This window comes from Cyprinus carpio, chromosome A6 (assembly GCF_018340385.1).
Source record: "Cyprinus carpio isolate SPL01 chromosome A6, ASM1834038v1, whole genome shotgun sequence".
Lineage (NCBI taxonomy): Eukaryota > Metazoa > Chordata > Actinopteri > Cypriniformes > Cyprinidae > Cyprinus > Cyprinus carpio.
This window is the reverse complement of record NC_056577.1, coordinates 13,588,311-13,613,980: the sequence shown is the minus strand read 5'-3', so window position 1 is coordinate 13,613,980 and position 25,670 is coordinate 13,588,311. Positions and strand designations below refer to the sequence as shown.

At 36.6% G+C, this 25,670-nt stretch overlaps 1 protein-coding gene across 7 annotated transcripts in view; it reads right to left on the bottom strand.

The window, feature by feature from the left end:
* LOC109080016 (regulatory-associated protein of mTOR) overlaps window positions 1-25,670 on the bottom strand; it is a 229,024-nt gene that overhangs the window by 104,586 nt on the left and 98,768 nt on the right. For all 7 annotated transcript variants that reach the window (XM_042758119.1, XM_042758118.1, XM_042758121.1 and 4 more), the window contains 4 exons: window positions 7,923-8,023; window positions 7,067-7,211; window positions 3,408-3,483; window positions 335-436 (listed from right to left, as the gene is read on the bottom strand). In XM_042758119.1, the coding sequence (XP_042614053.1) occupies window positions 335-436; window positions 3,408-3,483; window positions 7,067-7,211; window positions 7,923-8,023 (424 nt within the window). The remainder of the gene's footprint in view (window positions 1-334; window positions 437-3,407; window positions 3,484-7,066; window positions 7,212-7,922; window positions 8,024-25,670) is intronic.

Genomic DNA, 25,670 nt, shown 5'->3' with positions numbered 1-25,670 from the left:
GTCCTGGAGGCCCCCCTGCCCTGGACCTTTTGTATGTCTCCCTTATCTAACACACCTGATTCCACTCATCAGCTCGTTAGAAGAGACTGCAAGAACTAAATTGGGTGACATGATTAGGGAGACATACAAAATGGCAGGGGGCACTCCAGGACAGGTTTGGGAACCACTGGTCTAAAGTGCACGGCACAAGTCTAAATCCACTTTTGCTAGTTTAAAGCAACATCATGTAATGTCTGCTCACGGTTGAGCCATGTGGTTGATAAGAGCTATCTAGGTACACAATTCACTAGATTTTTAAATACAACTTTTGAGAATTTTTTTTGTTGTAAGTTACCTGAAGGACAATGGGAAGCTGCTCTGGTGGGTTTCTGTTCTCCACACCCATTGTCAGCCACACTTGAAAGGCTGTCAGTTGCTCAGCAAAGAATGGACTATGCTGTGGATATACAAACAAATTGTGAGACGCAGAAAAGAAAACACACAAACAAATGTAGTGAGCACTGATACTCACAAGGTTTAAGTGGAAGAGCACTTAGTTAAATCGGACAAAAACTGTGTACCTAACTGATCAAGATGGCTGTTTTGATCGCAGTCGAATTATATAAGTTTTGCATAACACTTTCTCTCTTGCCCCCCACTTAATTACTTACCTTGACCATCTAAAAATGAGTCTGTTCACTTTGTGTGTGAATTTAAATAATACAGTTAGGGAAAAGAGGAAATATTTTGGAAGAGACAAACGTTTAACAGTGTTACATTTCTCAGGACCAATACAGAATTTTGTAATTAATACACTCTGGTGTATTAAAGTCATGAATGAGAATTGGTTATCAGATAAAATTACTATTTAAAATAGAAATGAGCCATTATAAATGCATATTTGGTATTTGAAAAAGAGCATAAAAAACATAGGAAAATAATTAAAAATGTCTAAGTTTTCATTTATTGGATGATCCAGAAATATTCCAGTAGCTCTAAAGCATGCGATTTTTTTTTTTTTGGTTATGGCTTAACCAGAATACTAATCTAAATGTAAAAATTATGTGCATATTAAAGGAATATTTCACCCAAAACTGAAAATTTGCTGAAAATTGACTTGGATTAATTTAGCATTACATACGATGGCCGAGAGAGCTCAACGCACTGCAAATAGAAAAAAAATAAAAACACCTGCATATTAAGAAAACAGTTGTGAGCATTTGCAGTGTGTTTTTTATTTGTTTGCATTGTGAGCATTTGCAGAAACTGCTGTCAAACTGATGAAGATGTTTTCTTGATTTGCTGGTGCTTTTTCTATTTGCATGTGTTTTCTAAAGTTGCAGCACGTTGAGCTCTCTTGGCCACCGTAATTACATCACTTGCTCACCAGTGGATCCTCTGCAGTGAATGTGCTGTCAGAATGGGAGTTCAAACAGCTAATAAAGCATCACAATAATCAGCAAATAATCCTTGTGACTCCAGTCAATCAATTAAGACCTTTTGAAGCGGAGGGCTGAGCATTTGTAATAAATTAAATAAATTTGTCATTAAGATGTTTTTAACTTCAAACCGCTGTTTTATGCTGTTTGCTAAAATGAGTCATCTATCTATAAAATTGCTTTCTCTAGTTCTCATCTGAATCAGAAGAGAAATCTGCACAGACCAAGCGATGATTACAAGCAAAATCAGTCAAAATCAGTTTGAAACAAATATGCTGGTGGATTTTGTTCTGAGAGGACAACAGGGGAAGGACTTTTTCACTAAAGCGATGGTTTAAAGTTAAAATGCCTCAATGATGGATTTGTTTTTTACAAATATGCAGCTTTTCACTATACATGTGATGCTTTTATCAGCTGTTGGAATTCTTATTCTGACGGCATCCATTCACTGCAGAGGATCCATTGTTGAGCAAGTGATGTATCACTGAATTTGTTCATTTGTTTTGAGATTGTTGTAAAAAATTGTGTACATATTGTGTTGTGTGAGGATTTTTATTTTATTTTGTTGTTGCTAGTTTTCATTTTTGGAATGAAATATTCCTTTAACTTAATGTACAGTTTCTGGAATATAAGCATAGCATAGCATGTGTGATTTGTCAAAAGTGTGTCTGCCACTAACCATTTGATGCACAGTGGTTTTGTGTAATTTGGCACAACTCTCAACAAGTAGCTGTCACTCTTCCCACTGTACCACACACTTTTAGGTGGCTTTCACACTGGCAGTTTAGTTCGAACAGGGTATGGTTTGTATGAGAAATTGGTAATGTGTAAGCTCATATGGACCTGGGAGTGCCCAACTGGAGACTACCTGTAAGTGGTGGTCTGAGTTTGGTTGTTCTAGAACTGTGGTGCATCATTGTTAAAGCAACTCTGATTCGGGTGCGCACCTGTTCAGAAATTGCATTTTAGCTTATGATGATGTCATCAGAGTTTAAGCTGCAGAAAGCCGCGTTCATGCGATGCAAATACAGCAAATACACATGCTGTGCATAAAGCAAAATAAAAAAAAGACCTGTGTTGTGTGTTCTATCATGTACAATGCATGTTTGTAATAAAGTAAGACAAAAGCAAATGAGTGTGAAATCAGACCAATGCTGCAGGGGGCGTCAGGAAAAATCACACTCTGATTCATACCAAAGCAAACATGCTCAGTGTGAAAGTCCCCTAAGTATGAAATAACATGTCATAAGCAGCTCTCTAATTATAATAATCTTACTTTTCTAAAGCACACAGACACACACAAATATAAGCATATAGAAATGACTGAATCCCAAAATAACAATAAAGATGGGGTGAATGTGAGAGATTATTTGTTTGGTCCCAGCATTGTTACATAACTCAATTTTAGTCTTTCAAACACTCTTTTAAGATCCTGAGAACAGCAATGTGGGTGTTTGTGTTTTAGCAGAAACAGCATCTTTTACAATAAAGATAAATCACATCAGGTTGAGAAATCAAGGTCACTGGAACCATTACACAAGACAGACACTGATTCACAAATCTCTAAAAGCCACAAAAGTCAGTCCATTAGATAACACTTTACAGATCCCAGGAGAGAAATTCAGCTGTTATAGCAGAAGTGCATATCAGAAACAACATGATATGCACCTCATATCCAGTAAAACTGAGCACAAAATAAAAAGTAGTAGCAGTTGTTAGCACATGTGTCCCTGACATTTTCAGACATGATGTTCATGAGGGAAACACAGGTTTGAAAGTCCCCCCAACATTCAGTATATTACTGAGGTCTTATATACAAATCGCTTTGAGTATGATTAGAAATTCTACAACTTAACTGAAATCATAAGTAGGATTGCAGTGCTAATTTGAGTCAAATTAATAATAGCTTTAGAAGACCCTGAATAACTGATCATGAAAAAACCTCTCTCTGTCTGATCGTCCCACAGAGGCAGTATCAGTCATGCTCACCCTGAAAGCTGTGCCCTCCTCGATGATGGTGGGAAGCTGGGAGAGGCAGATGTCCACTGCAAGGTCCCACGCTTGCCTGCGCGCGCACACACACACACACACACACACACAACGATGTCACATTAGTCAATCTTACACTCATGTTTCTTGCTGTGAGATTTTAGGCTCTGACCAAATTAAATTTACTTGTTTGAAATCTTTGAGACATATTTCACTCCTCTACTTAAAGGGTTACTACATCCAAAAATTTTGTTATTATTTACTCACCCTCACTTACCATCATATTGTTCATTTCCAAAAAACACAAATGTTTTGGATGAAACATTAAAGATTAATGTCCCTCCATTGCATGCCAATATGCAAAAATCCTTGATGAAAATATTTCATTTAGGCATATGTTCAAAGATAAACATTGATACTGTACATCATACATCAAACATAGAACATATTAAATGTGGTAAACAGAATGTGTTTTTTGATGCTAAAGAACCAGTGGGGTTAGGTCACGAATAGCACGGTTGAGCTTCCACAAGAAGCAATAATGTTTGTTCTTGTACATTAAGCAAGTACAGTTGAGTTTCCATTTACCATTTTCCAAAAAAAAAAAAAAAAAATCTGTGAATAAAAGCCTAAATTAAATGTGTTAATCATAAATAGATGCAGTGTCTCTTCAGAGGACATATGGATTTCTTTTACAATATCTTTATGAACTTTTTGACATGTCAAAGTTTTGGGTAAATGGACTTTCAGTGGAGGAACTGAAGTCTCTAAGTTTTCATTAAAAATAACTTCAATTGTGTTTCAAAGATTAAAAAAAAGTATTATTCTATTCTAGAAATGAAAAACTGGTAAAATAAAATTGAAATCAAAAGATGCTGTATGGAAAGTGCTCTCACTTCCTTTTTAAAAGTTAATAAGCCTATTTAGCTTGCTATCCTAATGCTGCATGATTATACTGTATGCTTAGTTGCATTTAGTCTTTCCCTGCTAGCTGTGTGACCCTAAAAGAACAGACCCACAAGCTGAGAAGCACTGCATTAGAGTATCTGCATGTAATCTTCACTGCGCTTGTCAAAGGCTGCATGTAAAGTTATGTTACATTACATGAAAACTAATTATCTGTTGACCCTTCTACTATAGCAGCAGTGCTGAAATTCACACACTGAGCTTCATCACACACTGTAGTTTAACACTCTATTTTCAAAGTATTTTCTTCTGCTGCATTAGCTGAGAGAATTGCTTTGATCACTGAACCTGCAACACTTTGGCTATATTTAATTCATGACATTACATAACATCAAATGTTTTGTCCATTCAAAAGCTAAAACTACAGCTATGACTGTAATATGATTTGCCAGTCTCTATCACCAGGATTTCTCCCAGTGGAATGTAAATATACAAACATTTAATTTGACAAAATTCCCAATATTAGGCCGGCTAACAACAGTCAACAGCACAGGGCATTCCTCCCATCTCTAGTATACTCACTGCACTGGTCCATTGTGTCTTGCCGGTTTCGCCAATTAATCTGCTTTTCCCTCTCATTAAAATATTTTGTGTTGTAATTTTTTTGAGCAGAGATATTTCCCTTCCCTCTGCTGGCTGCCCCATCCCACTTTCTACATGAATGAATGGAATGCTAAATTATCATTACTGCACAGTACAAAGTCAATCAAATCAATAAAATCTCAAAACGAATACAAAGTACCCGCTTTTTTCTGTGAATCGTAAAATCACCTGAATTTGAACCTGAGAGTCTTATTTTTCAGCCACATAATCATGTTACAATAATGATTATTCATTTTATTTATTATGAAATAAAATTCACAAAAACTGTATAAAAATGGATTAAATGTTTCACTTATTAATAAGATAATATATCATTAATTTATTAAAATAAATTACTTATAAAACATACTGCTTAATTATAAATATAGCCATTATAATAAATATAGAAGTATTTTAGAATGTTTAAATTAGTTTCAGATTAAGTACAAATTCAACGTATGTTAACGCTTGCATACATCCAAGGGTTCATTTGTACATTAGTTGATAAACATTTCTGATTGTGAATGGTTATTTATTTGGACAGTTGCTGTGCCTTCAGTGCACACTGCGATGATTACGTCACAAAGATCAGTCATATTCTTTCTGTCTGTTTCCTGTATCGTTTCTTTCCTTTATTCCCGCCCTGATTCATCATGTCTCCTCTTAATAGCGGAAGGCACTATCCTTCCTCTCAAATGTTCCCGTAACTCTTTCTTTCTTTACCAAATGTTCCCTCTCTTTCCGCCTCTCTCCATTTCTCATCTCCTGTTTCATAAGACCAGAAGACTGAAGGAACTTTCTGCCCAGCGTAACTAAAGAGCTCTGATGCTCCATTATGAAAGTGAAATCTATTTCTCTCTTGCTAATGGCATGTTATGAGATTCAAGCTTCAACTAGCTGTGGAGAACAAATTTCGATTCCATCATACTCTGCTGAGGATTACACAATGCAGGTTTAGCCAACAGCATGATACTGATGATGGAAAACAGGAGAGGGGGGATGAAAATTCATAACATAGTTCATGTAAAATGCAGAGGGAGAGACCTGTGTGTAAAATACCAGTGTAAATAAATGAGAAGTGCCATTCACTGTAGGACTAAAAAAGCTCCCCCTTCTCCAGGGAATGTTGTTTTAAACCTGGCTTATGGATTTTACTTTTATTAAAAATATAATAAAATAGAATATTACTGAGAGTTTGCCTTGATACCAAAATATCAATAGTCAATACCGATACTATACTTGAAAATTATTTTGCCACAACAAAATCTTATGTTCTGCTGAATACTCAACATTATGTAAAAAAAGAATTTAATAATTACATTTTTATATTTATTGTTTAAATATTAAAAAAAAAATATCAAAATATCAAAATGATCACTTTATATGTAATTAAAATATTGGTTTTAATTAAAACAATGGCATAAGACCTTGATGCAGTTAAGTACACATTAACTAATAAAGAACAAATAAATATATTTTTTTTAAACAAATTCAGTCTGTAGCCTATATGACGTACTGTAGAAATCTTGTTGTTGTTTATTTATATATTTTTTAATATCAACATGGTACTAAAGTTAAGTAATGATACTGAGCTGGAATATGTATGCTTGTATTTTAAACTATAAATTACAAAATATAGGGATTTGTTGACTCTGCACCCAATTCTGCTTTTTACTGGGACAGGGACTTCACTGTTATTTTGCAAGTGAAAATTCCAGAAATCCCTAGCTCAGACAGTGTTTAGACAGTGTAGTCAGTGTACAATATAAATACCTTAGTTGTCATAGTAAGGATTGTGAGCACGATGCCAAAGAGTGAGTGAAAATGAGTGAATGCAGGCATTACTGTATATTGCATTAATACATTTCACACTGAACATTCAGACTCAAAGGCATTTCTAAAAATCCCATGAAAACTGGATTTTAAACCATATACAAATATGGATTTCTTGTCTTTTTACTGTTTAGACTAAGAACAACTAAGCAAATAAGTCAGACACAACAAAATGGTTAGATTTTTGTCCTGTCTGAACAAAATTTGCACATAGAGTATTAGGGAAAATAATTTAGAACATTCTGCATGTGTGTGTGTGTTCACATTCATACACTTACCACATAGCGTGCATGTATGTGGGTGGCAACCTGGGGCTGCTGACTGGTGTACAGTTATATGACCTCATTATTCTCTCAGCCAATAAGAAATTTCGAAACAGACTGGCCACCAAAAGATCTTGACGAAACAATTTCTGAAAGAGATCTACAAAGATTGAGAGAGAGAGAGAGAGAGAGAGAGAGAGAGAGAGCGAGAGTTAAAAAAAAATCTTATGCATTATGAAGAAAATGACATATGTGATAGAAGGTAACTTGATTAAAATTTCAACATTCTGTTTTGTGAAGTGCTCAGTCTTAATGAGATCCTATAATTATAATGTGTGTGTATGACAGATTAAACCCTGGGGATTTTCATTAGGCCTATGTAGATTTCTCTCTGATGTACAATAATTAATTAAAAGACGTGAGGTCAGGATATACAGAATCACACCTGGCTCCACCACAGGACAGAGACAAGAGTAAAAACTTCAAAGCTGCTTTTATGTGAAAAAAAAGAACATTAGTTGGATATTGGGATCATAACATTACATAAATGACAAACAAGACAAACTCAGACTGGGTTTTAACCACAGTTACCCGCATACTGTAAGTGCCACCATACTGTTTGCACAGTTAGGCCACATCACCATGTTACAGTATGTGCATGCAATGTCTCTGACAATTTCTGTTATTTTGTGGAACAAGCAATACCTACAAGCAAATCTGGGTTCTAACTGAGCTAAAGTCATTTAACAGATGTTGAATGATTAAAATGAATTTGTCACTCTTTTGGGAGCCCTGAAAGGTCTGTGCCATTGATCGACAGAAAACTAAATCTTTAGAGATTGAGAAGAGCTGGATTTTAATCAGGACAAACCTCTCGGCAGGACATTCCATGCAATTGTGTCAGTGATAGCTGTGAAAATCCAGTTCAGCTCCCCTAATGGTGTCCTTCTGTCATTCAGCCTGCCGGGGATCCTGAGAAAAATGGATATGTGCATACATGAAACCCAACAATTCATTTTGGTGTTTATTAGAGAGAAAGACAGTAACAATATAATGCAAAGTGATTTTGCACTGTTGCAAAACTGAATCAACACTGAACAATAAAACTATAGTAGAGCAGCTTTTAAGTGAAATAGAGTTAGTTTTATTACTGAGAACCTTTTCAACACTGACACTGTTAAATAATTAAACTGAATCAACTAAATTAACTAAAACTAATTATTGAACTAAACTGAGCTGAATAATGACAGTATTGCCATTTGTAGAGCTGCTTTAAAGCTGAAATTGAATTAATTTTATAAATAATAAATTTTAATTTTACTAATTTGAAACTATAACACCATTATTTCCCTACATTACTACTCTGAAGCTGCTTTGAAGAGAGATTAATACAAAAAGAACACAACTAAATCAACATCCTACTTACTGCCCACCAGAGACAAGCTGACACAGAGCACCTAAAACCACAGTTTCTTTTACAAACACCACTGGACTCAAAGGAGTAATACTGAAATATCAGATCACTTAACCTTAAAAAACATACCCAAATCAGAGCTGAACATGCTGAGAGAGAGAGAGAGAGAGAGAGAGAGAGAGAGAGAGAGAGAGAGAGGTCCTCATATCACCTCAGAAAAAATGATGACAACTTCACAAACAAAAGTGGGAGAAGCCTACTTCAGCTCTGTCAATCACTGGGCCTGTACATAGTGAACGGTCGCATACTAGGAGACTCTTTTGGTTGTTATATCTTTAATTCTTTTCTTGGTAACAGTACTGTAGATTATTTCATTACAGACATTGATCAAGTGCATCTCAGAGCATTCACAGTCAGTCCTCAAACACCTCTGTCAGACCACTGTAAAACTACTCTCTATCTATAGGCAAGGAAAGACAAGGCAAGTTTATTTATATAGCACATTTCATACACAACGGTAATTCAAAGTGCATTAATGCAAGTGCATTAGCATGGTTTAAATCGTACTTATATGACCGCCATCAATTCGTAGCAGTTAATGAAGAGGTATCATATCGATCACAAGTGCAGCATGGAGTACCTCAAGGCTCAGTACTAGGGCCGTTACTCTTAACGCTTTACATGTTACCCTTGGGAAATATCATCAGGAAACACGGTGTTAGCTTTCAATGTTATGCTGATGATACTCAGCTCTATATTTCTTTGCGGCCCGGCGAAACATACCAATTTGAAAAACTAACGGAATGCATAGTCGATATAAATATAAACAGAGGTGTTAATTATAGGACCTAAAAGCTCTGCATGTAATAACCTAGAACGCTGTCTAAGACTTGATGGCTGCTCTGTCATTTCTTCGTCATCAGTTAGGAACCTAGGTGTGCTATTTGATAGCAACCTTTCCTTAGAAAGCCACGTTTCTAGCATTTGTAAAACTGCATTTTTCCATCTCAAAAATATATCTAAATTACGGCCTATGCTCTCATTGTCAAATGCAGAAATGATAATCCATGCGTTTATGACCTCAAGGTTAGATTATTGTAATGCTTTATTGGGTGGTTGTTCTGCATGCTTAGTAAACAAACTCCAGTTAGTCCAAAATGCAGCAGCTAGAGTTCTTACTAGAACAAGGAACTATGATCATAATAGCCCGGTTCGTTCAACACTGCACTGGCTACCTATCAAACATCGTATAGGTTTTAAAATCTTGCTTATTACTTATAAAGCCCTGAATGGTTTACCACCTCAGTATTTGAACAAGCTTTTGTTACATTATAGTCCTCCACGTCCGCTCTCATTCTCAAAACTCTGGCAATTTGATAATACCTAGAATATCAAAGTCAACTGAGGGCGGCAGATCCTTTTCCTATTTAGCGCCCAAACTCTGGAATAACCTACCTAACATTGTTCGGGAGGCAGACAAACTCTTGCAGTTTAAATCTAGATTAAAGACCCATCTCTTTAACCTGGCTTACACATAGCACACTAATACGCTTCTAATATCCAAATCCGTTAAAGGATATTTAGGCTGCATTAATTAGTTAAACCAGAACCGTTTAACTATAGTCTATATCCAAGTCAAAGGGTCACTGCAGTAACCCGGATCCAGTACGTATCCAGCCCAGATGGTGGATCAGCACCTAGAAAAGACCTCTACAGCCCTGAAAGACAGCGGAGACCAGGACAACTAGAGCCCCAGAAACAGATCCCCTGTAAAGACCTTGTCTCAGATGACCACCGGGACAAGACCACAGTAAACAGATGATTCTTCTGCACAATCTGACTTTGCTGCAGCCTGGAATTGAACTGCTGGTTTCGTCTGGTCAGAGGAGAACTGTCCCCCAGACTGAGCCATGGTTTCTCCCAAGGTTTTTTCTCCATTCTTTCACCGATGGAGTTTTGGTTCCTTGCCGCTGTCGCCTCTGGCTTGCTTAGTTGGGGACACTTCATTTACAGCGATATCGTTGACTTGATTGCAAATTATTGCACAGATACGATTTAAACTGAACTGAGCTGCATGATGACTTCATTGAATTCAATGATGAACTGCCTTTAACTGTCATTTTGCATTATTGACACACTGTTTTCCTAATTAATGTTGTTCAGTTGCTTTGACGCAATATTTTTTGTTTAAAGCACTATATAAATAAAGGTGACTTGACTTGATTTGACTTTTCATAAAAGAAAGTAAAATAATCATGAAAAAAATAAATAATCACAAAAGTAAAACACAGAATTTAAAAACTTTGAAAATGATTGAAACATTGATTTAAAATGAATTTAAAACAGTTATAAATAGAAAATGATTTTACATAAAATACAGTGAATACATAAAATACAGTGCAATCAATTCTGACATCGCACAGTGCTCATTCATTAAATGCACAGCTAAACAGATAAGTTTTGAGTCTAGATTTAAAAGTGGTTAATGTTTTAGCAAATCTGATCTCTTCTGGAAGCTGATTCCAACTGTGGGCGGCACAATAACTAAAAGCAGACTCCCCTTGTTTTGTGTGAACCCTTGGTATTTCTAATTGACTCGATCCTAATGATCTGAGTGCTCTGTTAGGTTTATATTCAGTGAGCATATCTGCAATGTATTTCAGTCCTAGGTCATTGAGTGATTTATAAACAAGTAAAAGTAATTTAAAATCAATCCTAAATGTAACTGGATGCCAGTGTAAGGACCTGAGGACTGGTGTGCTATATGCTCAGATTTTCTGGTTCTTGTCAGAATTCTGGCAGCAGCATTCTGGATTAGCTGCAGCTGTCTAATGGTCTTCTTGGGAAGGCCGGTGAGGAGACCATTACAATAGGCCACCCTGCTGGTGATAAAGGCATGTACAAGTTTCTCCAAGTCTTGACTGGAAACATCTAATTCTTGCAATGTTTTTTAGATGATAGTATGCTGATTTAGTTACTGCTTTGACATGACTACTGAAACTAAGGTCTGTCTACAGAATCACACCAAGATTCCTGACTCGATTTTTAGTTGTTTGACCCCTACAGTCAAGGTATGCATTCACCATGAAAACTTCATCTTTGTTTCCAAATGCAATGACTTCAGTTTTTTCCTTGTTTAACTGAAGAAAGTTCTGGCACACCCAACTGTTAATTTCATCAATGCATTGGCAGAGGGAGTCAATGGGGCTGCAGTCATTTGGCAGATAAGGCTAGGTAAATCTGGGTATCATCAGCATAGCTGTGATAGGCAATTTGGTTCTTTCTCATTATTTGACTCAGTGGGAGGATATACAGGCTAAACAAGAGCGGTGCAAGAATTGAGCCTTGTAGGACTCCGCATATCATGGACGTCCACTTAGACTTATGCTCTCCTATACTCACATAATAACCTCTCCCTTCTAAGTATGACCTGAACCATTTGAGTACCATCCCAGAAAGCACGACCCAGTTTTCCAGTCTCTCTATTAGTATGTTATGATCGACATTGTCAAATGCAGCACTGAGATCTAGCAATACCAGCACTGATATTTTGCAAGAGTCAGAATTTAAGCAAATATCATTTATTATTTTAATGAGTGCTGTCTCTGTGCTGTGATGCGTTCGGAAACCAGATTGAAAATTGTTCAGGTATCCATTTGAGTTTAAGTATTTGTTCAGCTGATTAAAGACTACCTTTTCTATAATTTTGCCTATGAAAGAAAGATTTGATATTGGTCTATAATTGCTCAAAATGGTGTTATCAAGATTGCTCTTTTTTCAGGATGGGCTTAACAACTGCAGTTTTCAGGGAGTCTGGAAATGTCCCAGAAAGAAGTGAGGCGTTCACCACTTCTGAGAGATCTGCTTAGGCACACTTTTGAAAAAAAGATGTGGGAAGTGTGTCAAGATAGCAGGTTGACGATTTTAGATGCTGCACTATTTCTTCCAAAATTTTGCCAACTCAAAGCCAACTCAAAACAACGAAATATGCAGACAGCCCTCTCGGTCATTAAAGCGGCATCAATCCTACAAATGGACAAAAAACAGCAAAGAAAACTATCAAAGTGCAACAGAAAGTCAAACTATCAAATTACTATTGGACAAATTTATAATGAACACATATCCACAAAATAAAGTAGATAAATCTGGCACTAAAAGACATTACAGATATATTCCTCCAATCAGCATCCATGTGCAATTAGAAAAAAATCATCAAAAAGAAAACCAAAAAACACCAATGAAAAGTGGTTTGACGATGAGTGTAAAAGAATTAGAACAACAGTACAAATCTTTCAAATAAAAAACACAGAGATCCTGACAACCAAGAACTCTGTCTTCAATATCATGAAGCTCTTAAAGTGTACAAACAAACTCTAAAAGCAAGTAAAAAAAGAAAGTGACGTGACATACATTCAAGTATGGTGACCCATACTCGGAATTTGTGCTCTGCATTTTGACCCATCCAAAATGCACACACAGCAGTGAACACACACACACCGTGAACACACACCCAGAGCAGTGGAAAGAGCATACAGAACAATTATTTCAAACAATGGAGGAATCAATAAATACCAATAACTTTTGGAACAACTGGAACACTCTCTATAGAACCCAAAAAGAAGAATTGGCCATTCAAAATGAGAACATATGGAGGACACATTTGAAAATCTGTACAAAACAACTCAAACATATCCTACTCGAAATAGGGCTGGGCGATATGGCCTAAAAAAAAAAAATCCCAGATTTTTTCACCAAAAATCCGATTTACGATTTAAATCGATTTTTTTGCCCCTCCTACAGTATTCAAATGACAAAGGAATTGTTCAAAACACGTTTTAATATAATTCATTATTTATTATTTACCAGTGAAATTTATAACTGAGAAGATGATTTTTTAAAATTTTTATTTAATACTAGCCCATCATGCATCTAATCATCCACTCGGCGTTAAGAACTGTTAAAATTAAAATTGGCAACTACGCAGTGAGTAAATTTTTTCTTATATAAATTATTTGTAAATAGAGCAGACACTGTCTAACTGTGTCTACACTGGACGCGAGAGTTGTCGTGCTGTGCCCCGCTGTGCTAAAAGTCTGTCTAAACTTGACCTCACACTACAGTTGCAAATCATCTGAACGTAGTGTCAGAACATTTTGTCATAAATAGAACGAGCATTAGTTTACTGATGGGGATTGTGTCGCATCACGCCGCGTCCAGTTTAGACAACATCACTGGGTTCTATTGTCTTTTGTCGGATCGCACCACTCATGCCCGGTGTAGACATTGTATGCGTTTTTAAATGGGTTATGTTACAGCCCTGCTTGTTTTTAATTTTTTTATTAAATATCTGTATTGACTGCATGATCATATCATCGTATTATTTACTGCCACGTGAGCCACAAAAGCAAAGCTTGGTGAGCCGCGCAACTAGCATTGCTGCAGGTTGCTTTTTGGTGGATATGATGTGCTTGTCCTGCCGCGGCCTTGTTCATTTTGTAGGGCGAAACTATTTCCCTCCACGCTCCGAGCATTTAATAATCACTCCACGCTCACTGATACCAGAAACACCGCTCCGCCTTCGCTCCGTGGCTAAAGTATTTCAGTATGTTTGAAATGTTACGTTAATAACATAGCCTATATTAAAATAAAAAGTATATAAAATAACAGTAAAGATTCAAAGTGGCTTAGGCTATTGCATGCAAACTTTTTTTCCTACCATATGCCAAACTAATAACATTGTCAGCATTAAAAGGTATAATTGCTGCTTTCTGCTGTGCAAATTTTGTTTGTAATGAAAATAGCAGTTCATTTTCGTCAGTTATTTTATCTACAGATCGATGCATTTCTTACAGATTTCAAAATCAGATAAAGATTAAGTATTGTAAGATTACATTTGTTTGAATGCATTATTGCGAAAGCGATTGCGTGTGAATGTGCTGTATCTGTTTAAATCATGCTTTAACCCAGAAATATTCAGTAAAAAAGAAAAGACAAACTCCTTGAGAACTAGCCTATTACTTCCCGCTCGGTTATTGCCGTCATTATAATCTTCTGATTTGAGAGATTCATCTGTATCAAGCTATAGCTAAATATGTTTAACGTGAATTATTGCTAAATATGCAGTTATATTACGGGCCGTTGGCATGAATTGTACTCGTGATGGAGCAGTGGATTAGTGCTCTTGGAGCGAGTGAAAACCACGACGCTCTGACTTTTAAAAAACCCGCGCCTCGCTCCAGTCAAAATCACACCGCTCTACTCCGCGCTCCAGAGAAACATACTTTTCTCGGCAGCATGTCTTTATGGGAAAGGCACGGAGGACGGTTGAGCCCAATCGGAACAACGGGAGCCCTGAGTCGAGCGTCGGTGGATGTTAAAAAGAAAACCGATTTTCATTCAAACAAACCGATGTAAACTACACATTCGAGTTAATCGATAAAATGGATTTATCGCCCAGCCCTAACTCGAAATGAAATAAAAACCAAATTAGAAATCCTGAAAGAAAAAATTAAAGACAACCAGAATCCCCTGGATTTCCCAATAACAGTAAATGATCTAACAGACAGACTACATGCACTAAAACCCAACAAGACATGTGGCATTGACAGAATATTAAACAAAATGATCAAATACTCAAATGACAAATTCAAAACTGCAATAATCAAATTGTTCAACATTGTTTTGAGTGTAGGATATTTTCCAGGCACCTGGAATCAAGGCCTAATTACACCCATTTTTAAACAAGGAGACAAGTTTGAGCCAAGCAATTACAGAGGCATGTGTCAATAGCAATCTGGGGAAAATATTCTGTTTGATTATTAACAAAATATTACAAAACTTTCTCAAAACCCACAAAATCTTGGAAAAAAGTCAAACTGGATTTCTGCCCGAACATCTGACCACATCTATACCCTCCACACTATCATTGATAAACATGTACACCAAAACAAAACCAAAATCTTTGCTTGCTTTATCGACTTTTTAAAGCTTTTGTTTCAATCTGGCATGAAGGAATCTAAAACTACTGGAAAATGGGACTGGAGAGAAAACTTTTGATTTAATCAGCTCCATGTATAAAAACAATACATGTGCTGTAAAAATAGGGAATAATCTAACAGAATTTTTTTCTCAACAACGAGGAGTTAGACAAGGCTGCCCACTGAGCCCCACTCTGTTTAACATTTATATAAATGAATTAGCCAAAGAATTAAAAGATTTGACTGCCCCTGGCCCAACCCTAACTGAATCAGAAATCAAATGTCTCCTCTTTGCACATGATTTAGTCATTCTGTCAAAAACAAAAGAGGGACTACAACAGGTCCTCGACATCATAGAGACATTCAGTCAAACGTGGGCTGTTAAAATCAACCTAGCAAAAACAAAAATAATGATTTTTCAAAAGAGACCCAGGTGTAAGGATAATAAATACAATTTCAGAGCAGGAAACCAGATCCTCCAACACACCCATGAATACACCTATCTGGGACTAAAAATTAGCTCAGCGGGGAACTTCAGTCTGGCTGTAAATGAACTGAAAGCAAAGCACTGAGAGATCAAAAATACAATTCAGTATGAATTTCCAATTCAAACCTGGCTAAAAAATGTTAAATCAATAATCGAACCAATTGCTCTTTATGGCAGTGAGATATGGGGAACTCTAAAAACCGAAGATTTCTCCTAATGGGAAAAACAAGAAATTGAAATTATGCATAACCAAATTTGTAAAAGCAACTTAAAAGTTAACAGAGCAACCCCAAACAACTTGTGCAGAGCTGAATTAGGACAATACCCATTATTAATTAGTATTCAGAAGAGAGCTGTGAAATTCCACCAGCACCTGAAATACAGTGGTCCGAGCTCATATCAGGCTGAAGCCCTGCAGTGGCAGGAGCAGAACCTGCAGAAGAGTGCTCAAACTAAACCTAAACCAGCACAGCACAATCCAGCCCAACCGAATCACACAATTACAAAAACAACATTACATTGCTTATTGGAAAGATGCCACTAAATTACAAAAGATGATGGAGCTGTATTTAGACCTGAAAAGAGACTACAAACCTACTACATGAGCTGTGTAAAAGATCCCAAATTAAGAAAGACACTAACAAAATACAGAGTGAGTGATCACTGTCTGGCTATAGAGAGAGGACGGCACAGACAGAGATGGCAGCCGCGAGAACAGAGACTGTGTTCACTGTGCTCGTAGAAAGTAGGGGCCTATGAAATCAGTTTTAATTTTTTTCCAAATTCCGCTTTTTCTGTTTAAATTTTTCTGGATTCTGTTTTTTTTTGTTTTAATTTTTCTCGACTCCTTGTTGATATTTAAATTAAATATTATTAATTAAAATAAGCATGTCTTATTAATTAAAACCATGGAATGTATAAATTTTCACATCAATTTAATACAAGTTTAACAAAAATTACATGTTTTAGGGCCCTATGAAATGTTTTATTTTTTTTCTCACCATATTTTTTTTTATTGTTACCAGATTCTGTGTTTTAGCATGTCTAATTATTTGAATGCATAAAAAAACTTAATTTATAATTTTTTTTTAATTGTTATTATTATTAGTAGTAAAGTAACCTTGTGATTTTTATTTTTTTCCTCAGAAATTCTGTGTTGTGTATTTACATTTTTCTGGTTCTCAAATGAAGGCATAAAACATTCATTTCATTTTTCTTTTAATTATTGAAATTTTTTTGGCAAATAAAGGGGATTTACTGTTAAAATTAAAACATGGAAGAAATGTTGTGTGATTATTCCTTTAAAAATGTTTGTTACATAGCCTATTTTAGTAGTAGTAGATTCTTAGTAGATGTACATTCTACTGAAAAATAGACTTCAAGTGAAGTGACGTGACATACAACCAAGTATGGTGACCCATACTCAGAATTCGTGCTCTGCATTTAACCCATCCAAAGTGCACACACACAGCAGTGAACACACACACCGTGAACACACACCCAGAGCAGTGGGCAGCCATTTAGGCTGCGGCGCCCGGGGAGCAGTTGGGGGTTCGGTGCCTTGCTCAAAGGTATTGCTGGCCCCACAACCTTAGGGTTAGGAGTCAAACTCTCTAACCACTAGGCCACGACTTCCCATCAAACTGGACTTTAACTTTGACGGGTTGCTGTGAATACCTTTACAGTTCTGTGTATGTGATATGATACTAGTTTAACTCAAATCAAATGGTCAAATGCTCATGAAGTGACTCTCAGAGCAGTTCTGGAGATGTTGTTCATGTGTTTACGTCCTCATTTAGTGAGTCAGCAGACACTGAGATGTGTAGTAAATGAAACCGCACGTCTGCACCATTCATTAACAAAGACTACAGAACATGTAGTATTCATATTTAAATCGACTTTTGCGGCTTAATATTTACAGATACTAGTCCATATAACGATTTGATTAAAGTGTAATGACCTACTTTTGATTAATTAATTAAAAATGTGACAAATTCTGTGATATTCCGCGTTAAACTGTGAATTCTGTTTTTATGATTGGATTCTGTGATTCCGTCCGTGTTTTCTGCATCGCGGAAATCATAGGGCCCCACATATAGTAAGGACACATTAAAGTGCCTCTATTTTGCGATTTTGAATATTAGCTTTCATGCAGTTTGTAATGTAGCTCTATGTGAATGTAGACAATCATAAAGCTGTAAAGCGGAAAGAGCACTATAAATAAAGAGTTTGTCTCCAAAAACAAATACAAAAAAAAACAACAACTCTAAACAGCCTAAATGAGTCGTAAGTAATTAAAATCTCACTTCCATGACAGCTACATGTTATGGGATAACACATCTGCATAATGCCCACCAAAGGGTCCTAAAATCTGGAACGCGCAGATGTGGCCCTGAAGTAGGTGCAGAAGGTCCTTAGCCAGGGACACGCAAGCAAAGGTACCTTGGAGTGAATGTTTGCTCGCCGGAGCTTAACCTTGTTGCAGATGACTGTGTGTCTTCTGCCTCTCTGGGCTAGAGACTCAGAATGGACTTTGTCTCTCTAGGATGGAGACTCAGGACATGCTACATCTGTTGTTGTCTCGCTGGACGAAGAATCTGAATGAAGTCTGAATGTAGATCATCTTTTTCCTCGTAGGCTGGAGGCTCTAAACGTGGTCATATCTGTTGCTGCCTCAAAGCTGGAGACTCAGGACTCTGTATCTGTTATTGGCTCTTCCCTCATGGTCCAGAGGTTCAGAACATTGGTGATCTGTTGCATTCCTTTCCTTGACAGGACTCAGACTCAGAACGGCGGTTGGTTTTGCTATTGTCTCACCCTTGCAGGTAGGAGACTCAGAACAGGTTGTTTCTGTTTCTGTCATCCTGGTAACAATTGCAGACTCAGAACTTATGAATGGATTTGGATGGAACTCTGTGATCCCTCTTTGTTTCACCCACTGCTGCTACGTCCAGAGGTCCTAAGGAATCTTTATGGTGGTCACAGGCCAAAACCTGATTAATCATTCTGCTGGTGGGTGAAGGGCAGAAACTGCATTTTGACCAATAGGAAGTTCTGTCCTTCCCAGACTTTGTACCAAAGATCTTCTTCTTGCCCTCTAAGAGGTGTCTGGCTGTTGTCCTGGCATCTTTATCTGATGCCATTTGACAGTTTGCTTATGTTAGTCCACCAAGATCCAATCACAATGTAGCAAACCTTTGTCCACTATAGTAAACTGGGCCCTGGAATGTGCTGTCCACTACAGTTTATAAGAAAGTGTCTGGTGCGTACAGAGAGGAAAGTGTGTGTTTTTCTACAGGTGGTTTGTCCAGCCCACTCACCTGTGTGTAGCACACTCAGAACTTTCACAATGTTCTTGAGGTTTTCAACAGCTTTCATGTGGTGCATGTGGTGGGGTGGGGAGGGTCCTGGTTTCAGGAGCTAGGGTTGTGGATGGGGTTTCAGAGGGGGGTGAGATGATTGGAATTGAGGGCTCTCACAGCCTGGGAGAAAAAGCTGTTGAGCAGTCTTGCACAGTGGGCCCTGATGCTTCGGTACCTTCTTCCTGATGTCAAGAGCTTGAAAAGACTGTGGGAGGGATGAGTGGAGTCCTTCACGATACTGGTAGCTTTACTGGAGCATTGTGCAAGGAAAATGTCCAGAATGGAGGGGAGAGGGGCACCGATGATCTTTGCAGCTGTGTTCACTCTCTGCTGGTCAGCAGCACTGCAGTTCCTGTACCAGACAGTGATGCAGCTGGTCAGCATGCTCTCAATGATTCCCCTATAGAATGTGGTGAGGATGGGTCGAGGTAGTCTTGCTCTTTTAAGTCAGCACAGGAAGTGGAGACGCTGTTGCACCTTCTTGGAGAGTGATGTAGTGTTGGTGGTCCAGGTGAGGTCTTCTGTTATGTGCACCCCCAGGAATTTAGTGCTGTTGACTCTCTCCACAGTCGAGCGGTTGATGGTCAGTGGGGGGTGGTCAACAGAGTTTCTTCTGAAGTCCATCACAACCTCTTTTGTCTTACTCTCATCTTGCACTATACCATTCAACCTGTTGTGCCACTTCCTTTCTGTATGGTGTTTCATCGTTGTTGCTGATGAGACCTACCACAGTTGTGTCAGCAAACTTGATGATGTGATTGGAGCTGAACTTGGCAGTGCAGTCATGGGTCAGCAGCGTGAAGAGCGGTGGGCTGAGCACACAGCCTTGTGGAGAACCTTTGCTCAGTGTGTAAAAGACACGGACTGACGATATTGATACTTTTGTATTGTATACTGTTTTATGCATGCCTTATGATAGAACCACTAGTTAATGTAACCTCAACTATAAATTTTTGCTATCTACTTATTTATATTTTGATTATCTAAATGATAGTGCATATTAGATGTTGATACCTATGCAAATATTAGCATTATAAGAATCTTTAATAGTTTTGCATCAGTGACCATTCCAGGTACATATGCAAAACAACATGTTCAAAGACAGAGTCGAAAAAAATCCCTCCGAAAGTTTTAGCTACCATTGGTTCACCGACCCCCTGAAGGTGTGATCTCCACAGAAGTTAAAGGGTATTGTCGGGTGACCTCGCTCTCTTCTCTTTCCTTTACGCTCTTACCCTTTTTTCTTTCAGACATCCAATCCAACCCTGATCTGTGGGACCTCAAAGTTGCAACAAACCATGTTGCAACTTTTCACCCTGGAGAGAACTCTCCCGACCACCGAGTCAGAATAACATCTTTTGAGTATATCACTCTTCAAACCCGGAAGAACGTGATCGCTGTTCCGACAACATCGAAACTTCAAATCATCAAGACTTTCATCCAAGACTGCATCCAGATGCTCATTCAATGGCCAAGGCAATGCAAGTATCATACATTTAACTAAACGAAACAGAGGTTTAGTATAAGCTGTAGACCCCTTTGTAAATAGGGGCTGATGGTTCCCTCAGATGGTTAAACTGACTTGTAACTGTCTATTTCTCTATTCCTCCCCCTGCTTCACTTTGGTATTCAGTCATTTTCACATTTTAGTTTACCCATGTATGCATGGTATGCATGATTGTGTGTATGTGTTTGATTAGACTAGTTATGTGTTCATGATTTAGTTAATAAAACTTTGTTCACAATACATGAGTTCTCGGTTTCTGATTCTGCTTGCAGATCAATGTCACTTAACCTGTTAACGTGCACCAGGACGTAGGCGCACTGAACTCTCCTTCTTTGCATGTGTCAATGTTTACGAATAGATTAAATGAACGGGACAAATTTAATCTTGACAAACTATATATCATTATAAAGATCTAAGCCTCAAGCATTGACAACAGATCGCTGTTTTTCAATGGAATAAAGATATAAAGAATGTATTTGCTAGATTTGTGTAAGCAGTACACATCAAAACATGAAGAATAAAAACGCAGTACATACCAGATTCATCGTAATAACGAGTCATAAACACATCCACAGCTGTAAATCCTGGTTTAGTTAGGAAGGTAAGGGTCCACTGAACAAAATCTCATGGAGCACATTTAGTCCAATGAAGCAATAATGTTGTAATATGGATGATAATTCCTTTGTTTACGTTTCAGTTCTTCAGGGACAAAATTGTTTGTGTCAGTTATGGAATAACTCATACTCAGAAACTGGTAGTAAAAAAACGGCATGGTTTTGTAGCGTACAATGTGACAAACAGAATGAGATGATCCACCAAAAAAAGTGAAAGATAGGCAGAAGATTGTTTATTTGAATTCTGGCGCTATCTCTTGACAGCTCATGACGCACCTGTCATCTGATGGAGGCGGAACTTAGCGATCGCCTTTTTCTTTATTTTTTTATTTATTTTTTAACATTTTTTATATATGTGTGAGTGTGTTTTATGTTGGATGTGCCTGTATCTGCATGATAACCATATGTTTGAGGGCAAATCAGCACACTATTACTGTGTAATCACAGCTATCAATGTGAATGCTGTCTATATGAATAGAGTGTGATTATTGACATTATGGCGCATTTATATGAATACCATCTCTATAACTGGCCATCAGCACATCAACATGTGATAATTGACTATATGACCAGAATTCATTGTAAATGCTGCATTTCTACCAATCTCAGGATGTTCTGTAATTGGCATACAAAGTTAAATCTTTTTCTTATTTTTCTTATTTATTTTTCTTACTCAAATTATTCTTATTGTATTTTTCTAGTTCTCAAATAAATCACTTATATGATGTCTAAGTTTCTGTCTATTGTTTTATAATCGAAAAAAAATATGCAGTGGTATGTGTAATGATTAAAATTGTTTGTAGAACCCTTTAATACAGTTGCCAATACAGTTGGTAAATATTTATTTTTATATTTTGGGGGGGGTTGGGGGGGGGGACTAGACATAGCCTCAGAAAAATGGTTGCAGGAATCTAATTTTTCATGGCATCTTCTTCAGATTTGAAATATAAACTCTTGAAACATTTGACTTTCAACCCATTACTTTTCTAGATTGCTCCAGGACTGATTTCATGTATTTTTATATCAAATAAAAATAAAAATAAAAATTCAGTGCGGTAAAAAAAAAAATCAAGGCACTTCAGTGTCAATAACTTTTAATATTTTTGACCATTATCAACTCTGGTTGATAAAAAGTAAAGCCCAAAGGGTCTTCTTTCCAAAGACACCAAAAAACGTCATCCACTCATGACTGAATTGACAAAAACATCCTAATACCGGGTGTAAATAGTGCCATAGATTTTACATTGGCCATCATGAGACGATTTCACACAGCACCAAACCTGTAACCCAAGGGAGTCCAATCCTGCTCCTGTCATGTCCAGCTCCTATCCTAATTAAACACACCTGAACTTGCTAATCAAAGTCTTTAGGATAACAAGGCTGTATACAAAAGCTGTAAAAAGCTGCCTGATAGGGCAGCGAGGCAACAAGTCAGTTTCCCAAGCTTTCATGCACAGCCCCAGAAACTTCCAGGTAAGTGTGCTGGGGCAGGTTCGAGCTAATCTCTGCAAGGCACCCCAGCTTTAATTCATTTTAAATTAAGTTTTTTCTTCAAACTGTAAAATGTCACATTTAATTCAATGTGCAATTCAATGAACAAAAATACTGCAGAGATTAACTGGACGCAACTTAGATGTCAGGAACAAAATACAGAAAAAGCATTGCTTTTCCTGTGACATGTCCATGACATTACACCTCCAATCCATTTTTGGGTTGTGACCAACATTTGAGAATCATTGCCATAAACTTCTATTTCTTTTAAAATGAAATTTCCAGCAAACAGAGGGCACAGTCTGCTAGACACTATAATAACATCTTTTGATGCAATAAGCGCATTCTCATACAAATCTTTAAAGAAAGTAATCATGATCCAGTCTGATGTCTTTTCATTTGGTAGATTGTTTTGAATTGCCATAAATTTTTATGTATTTACTTTATACATAAAGTAATGTTGTTTGGACACCCTTTAGTGGAGACTGTTCTACAGTTATTGGAATGCATTAACACTTTGTTCCATACCAGTGTATTTATGTGGTATTTATGTGGTATAAAAAAAAAAAAAAAAACTAACTGTGGTTGGTGTCTTCAGTCTGTTGATCAGCCGGGCTTTTCATGTAAATGTGGGCAGTTCTTTCTTTCTGCATTTTTTTAGCAATTGAAACCTGAAAACATCTACACATCCACAGCATTTAGATGGACTGCACATATAACCTTCTACACTGTTAAGTTCAAGATGAAAACAGCTAAATTATTTGTCCATCTGTCTGATTTGGAAAAGAAAATGTAATTTAAAAAGCTTATTAAAGAAAGTGGTAACATTCTATAAAAAGATACAGCATTTATTAATCTTGGTTAAAGTTAATTTATAAAAAATCTATGTTAGCTGAGCTCATAATGCATTTACTAATTAACAAATGTATTACCATTTAACTTGTGTTAACATTAAACACGATTAATGCTGCACAAGTATTGTTTATTGTTAACGCGTTAACTACTAAATTAAGAAATGTTAACATATAGAACCTTACTGTAACGTGTAAGAGAGAAATGTTAGTAAAAAGTTTTCTACAAACATATACAGAGAGAGAGAGAAAGAGAGGGAGAGAAAGAAGGGAAGAATGATGAATCAAAAAACAATTTTCTACTCTCAGTCTGTGACAAAAAAACAAACAAACAAACAAACAAAAAAAAAGGTTATTCTGGGAGGACAAAAGTCATCACTCAACGATTTCAATTCTCACCTTAAGGGGTGAAGGTGATCTTGGTTTTCATCTCAGCAGCTGAGATGAGGTAACACACCATGGGGAGGAACAGCTAACCACAGCAGGAAACTGATAGGGTATGACCACCTGCTGTATTTCTGTTTTACACAGTTGTAATGTATCGACAGTATAAATGTATGTAATACAAGTGGACGTGCATAGATTAGAATCATTCAAAGAGAATGATAAACCTTTATAATCTGATAATAAAATATATATATATATTTTTTAGGGAAACTTCACATATTGGTTGATTCATCTAACATGCCTGATTCAGCTCATCAGTTCTTTTGTGAAGTCATATTTATGACCTTAATTTAGTATATCAGATAAGACACAAAATGTGCAGTGATGAGAGGCCTCCAAGAGAAGGATTAAGAAATACTGGCCTAGAAAATTCATGATGCTGGACCTATTCCACCTTAATTTTTGAACAGTTTCTGGTCAAACTGCTCAACTTGCTATTAAATAATCATATCATAATTGGATTCTGCCATAAAATCCACAACATGATCCCCCATCACATTACGCAGTACAATATTATGTAGCGTGTTTAAAGATGAATTATTTTTATTTATTTATTTATTTTAATCTTGTAATTAAAATAATTCTGCTATGACATTAACGCATCATAATCATGGTCACTTCAGTCATAAAACATAAAAATACTGAATATTAATTAGCAAATCAATAAAAACAGTTAGATTTGACTTTTATTTGGGCAAGACAGTCATTGAAAAAAAGAATCTTATTCTTAAATGCCTGGTGAAATATTCAACTACATAGCAAGATAATCAAGTAACTAAATAGTAAATAAACACATAAATTGTACATTTTACATTAACTTCAAAATCTAATTATACAACGTTTCTGATCTTAATTAGCTATTGAAATATAATCATTTAGTGAATATCATAACATGACAGACTTATTTATACATACTCTACATTAAATAATTAAGAGATCACTAACTTTGAAAGAACAAAGACAGGAACTGCTATTAGAAAAAATAGCTGAGAGTCGTGGAGCTGTCTTGTACAAACACAAAATGAAGGGAAATAGATTTAAATGTATTAATGAGGATATGGTGTTGGCATGTCAGCAGGATGCTGAATCTCTCAGAGAGAGCTGATACAATTAAACGGCCTCAGAAATAGTTGAAACAGCAGAAACATTGTGAGATTCTTTTGTGTTGTAGATAGCATTTTAAGACATTGAAGGTCCACTTCTGACACAAAGGCTGTTCCAAAACTTAAATATGTTGCCTTCACTTTTGACAACTTCTAAGGCAGTATGTACCTTTTGCAGAGAAGGAAATCCCAGACTGCATTGTAAAAAAAAAAAAAAAAAAAATACGATGGTATATGATAGAAAAAATTTAAATTGTATTTCATATCTACTATAAGTATCAATTTGCTTAGCAATTTGTATCACACTGTAATCATAGCAAAATGGTCACACTCTACTAAAATCGATGAGTCCATTTTTCCCATGTG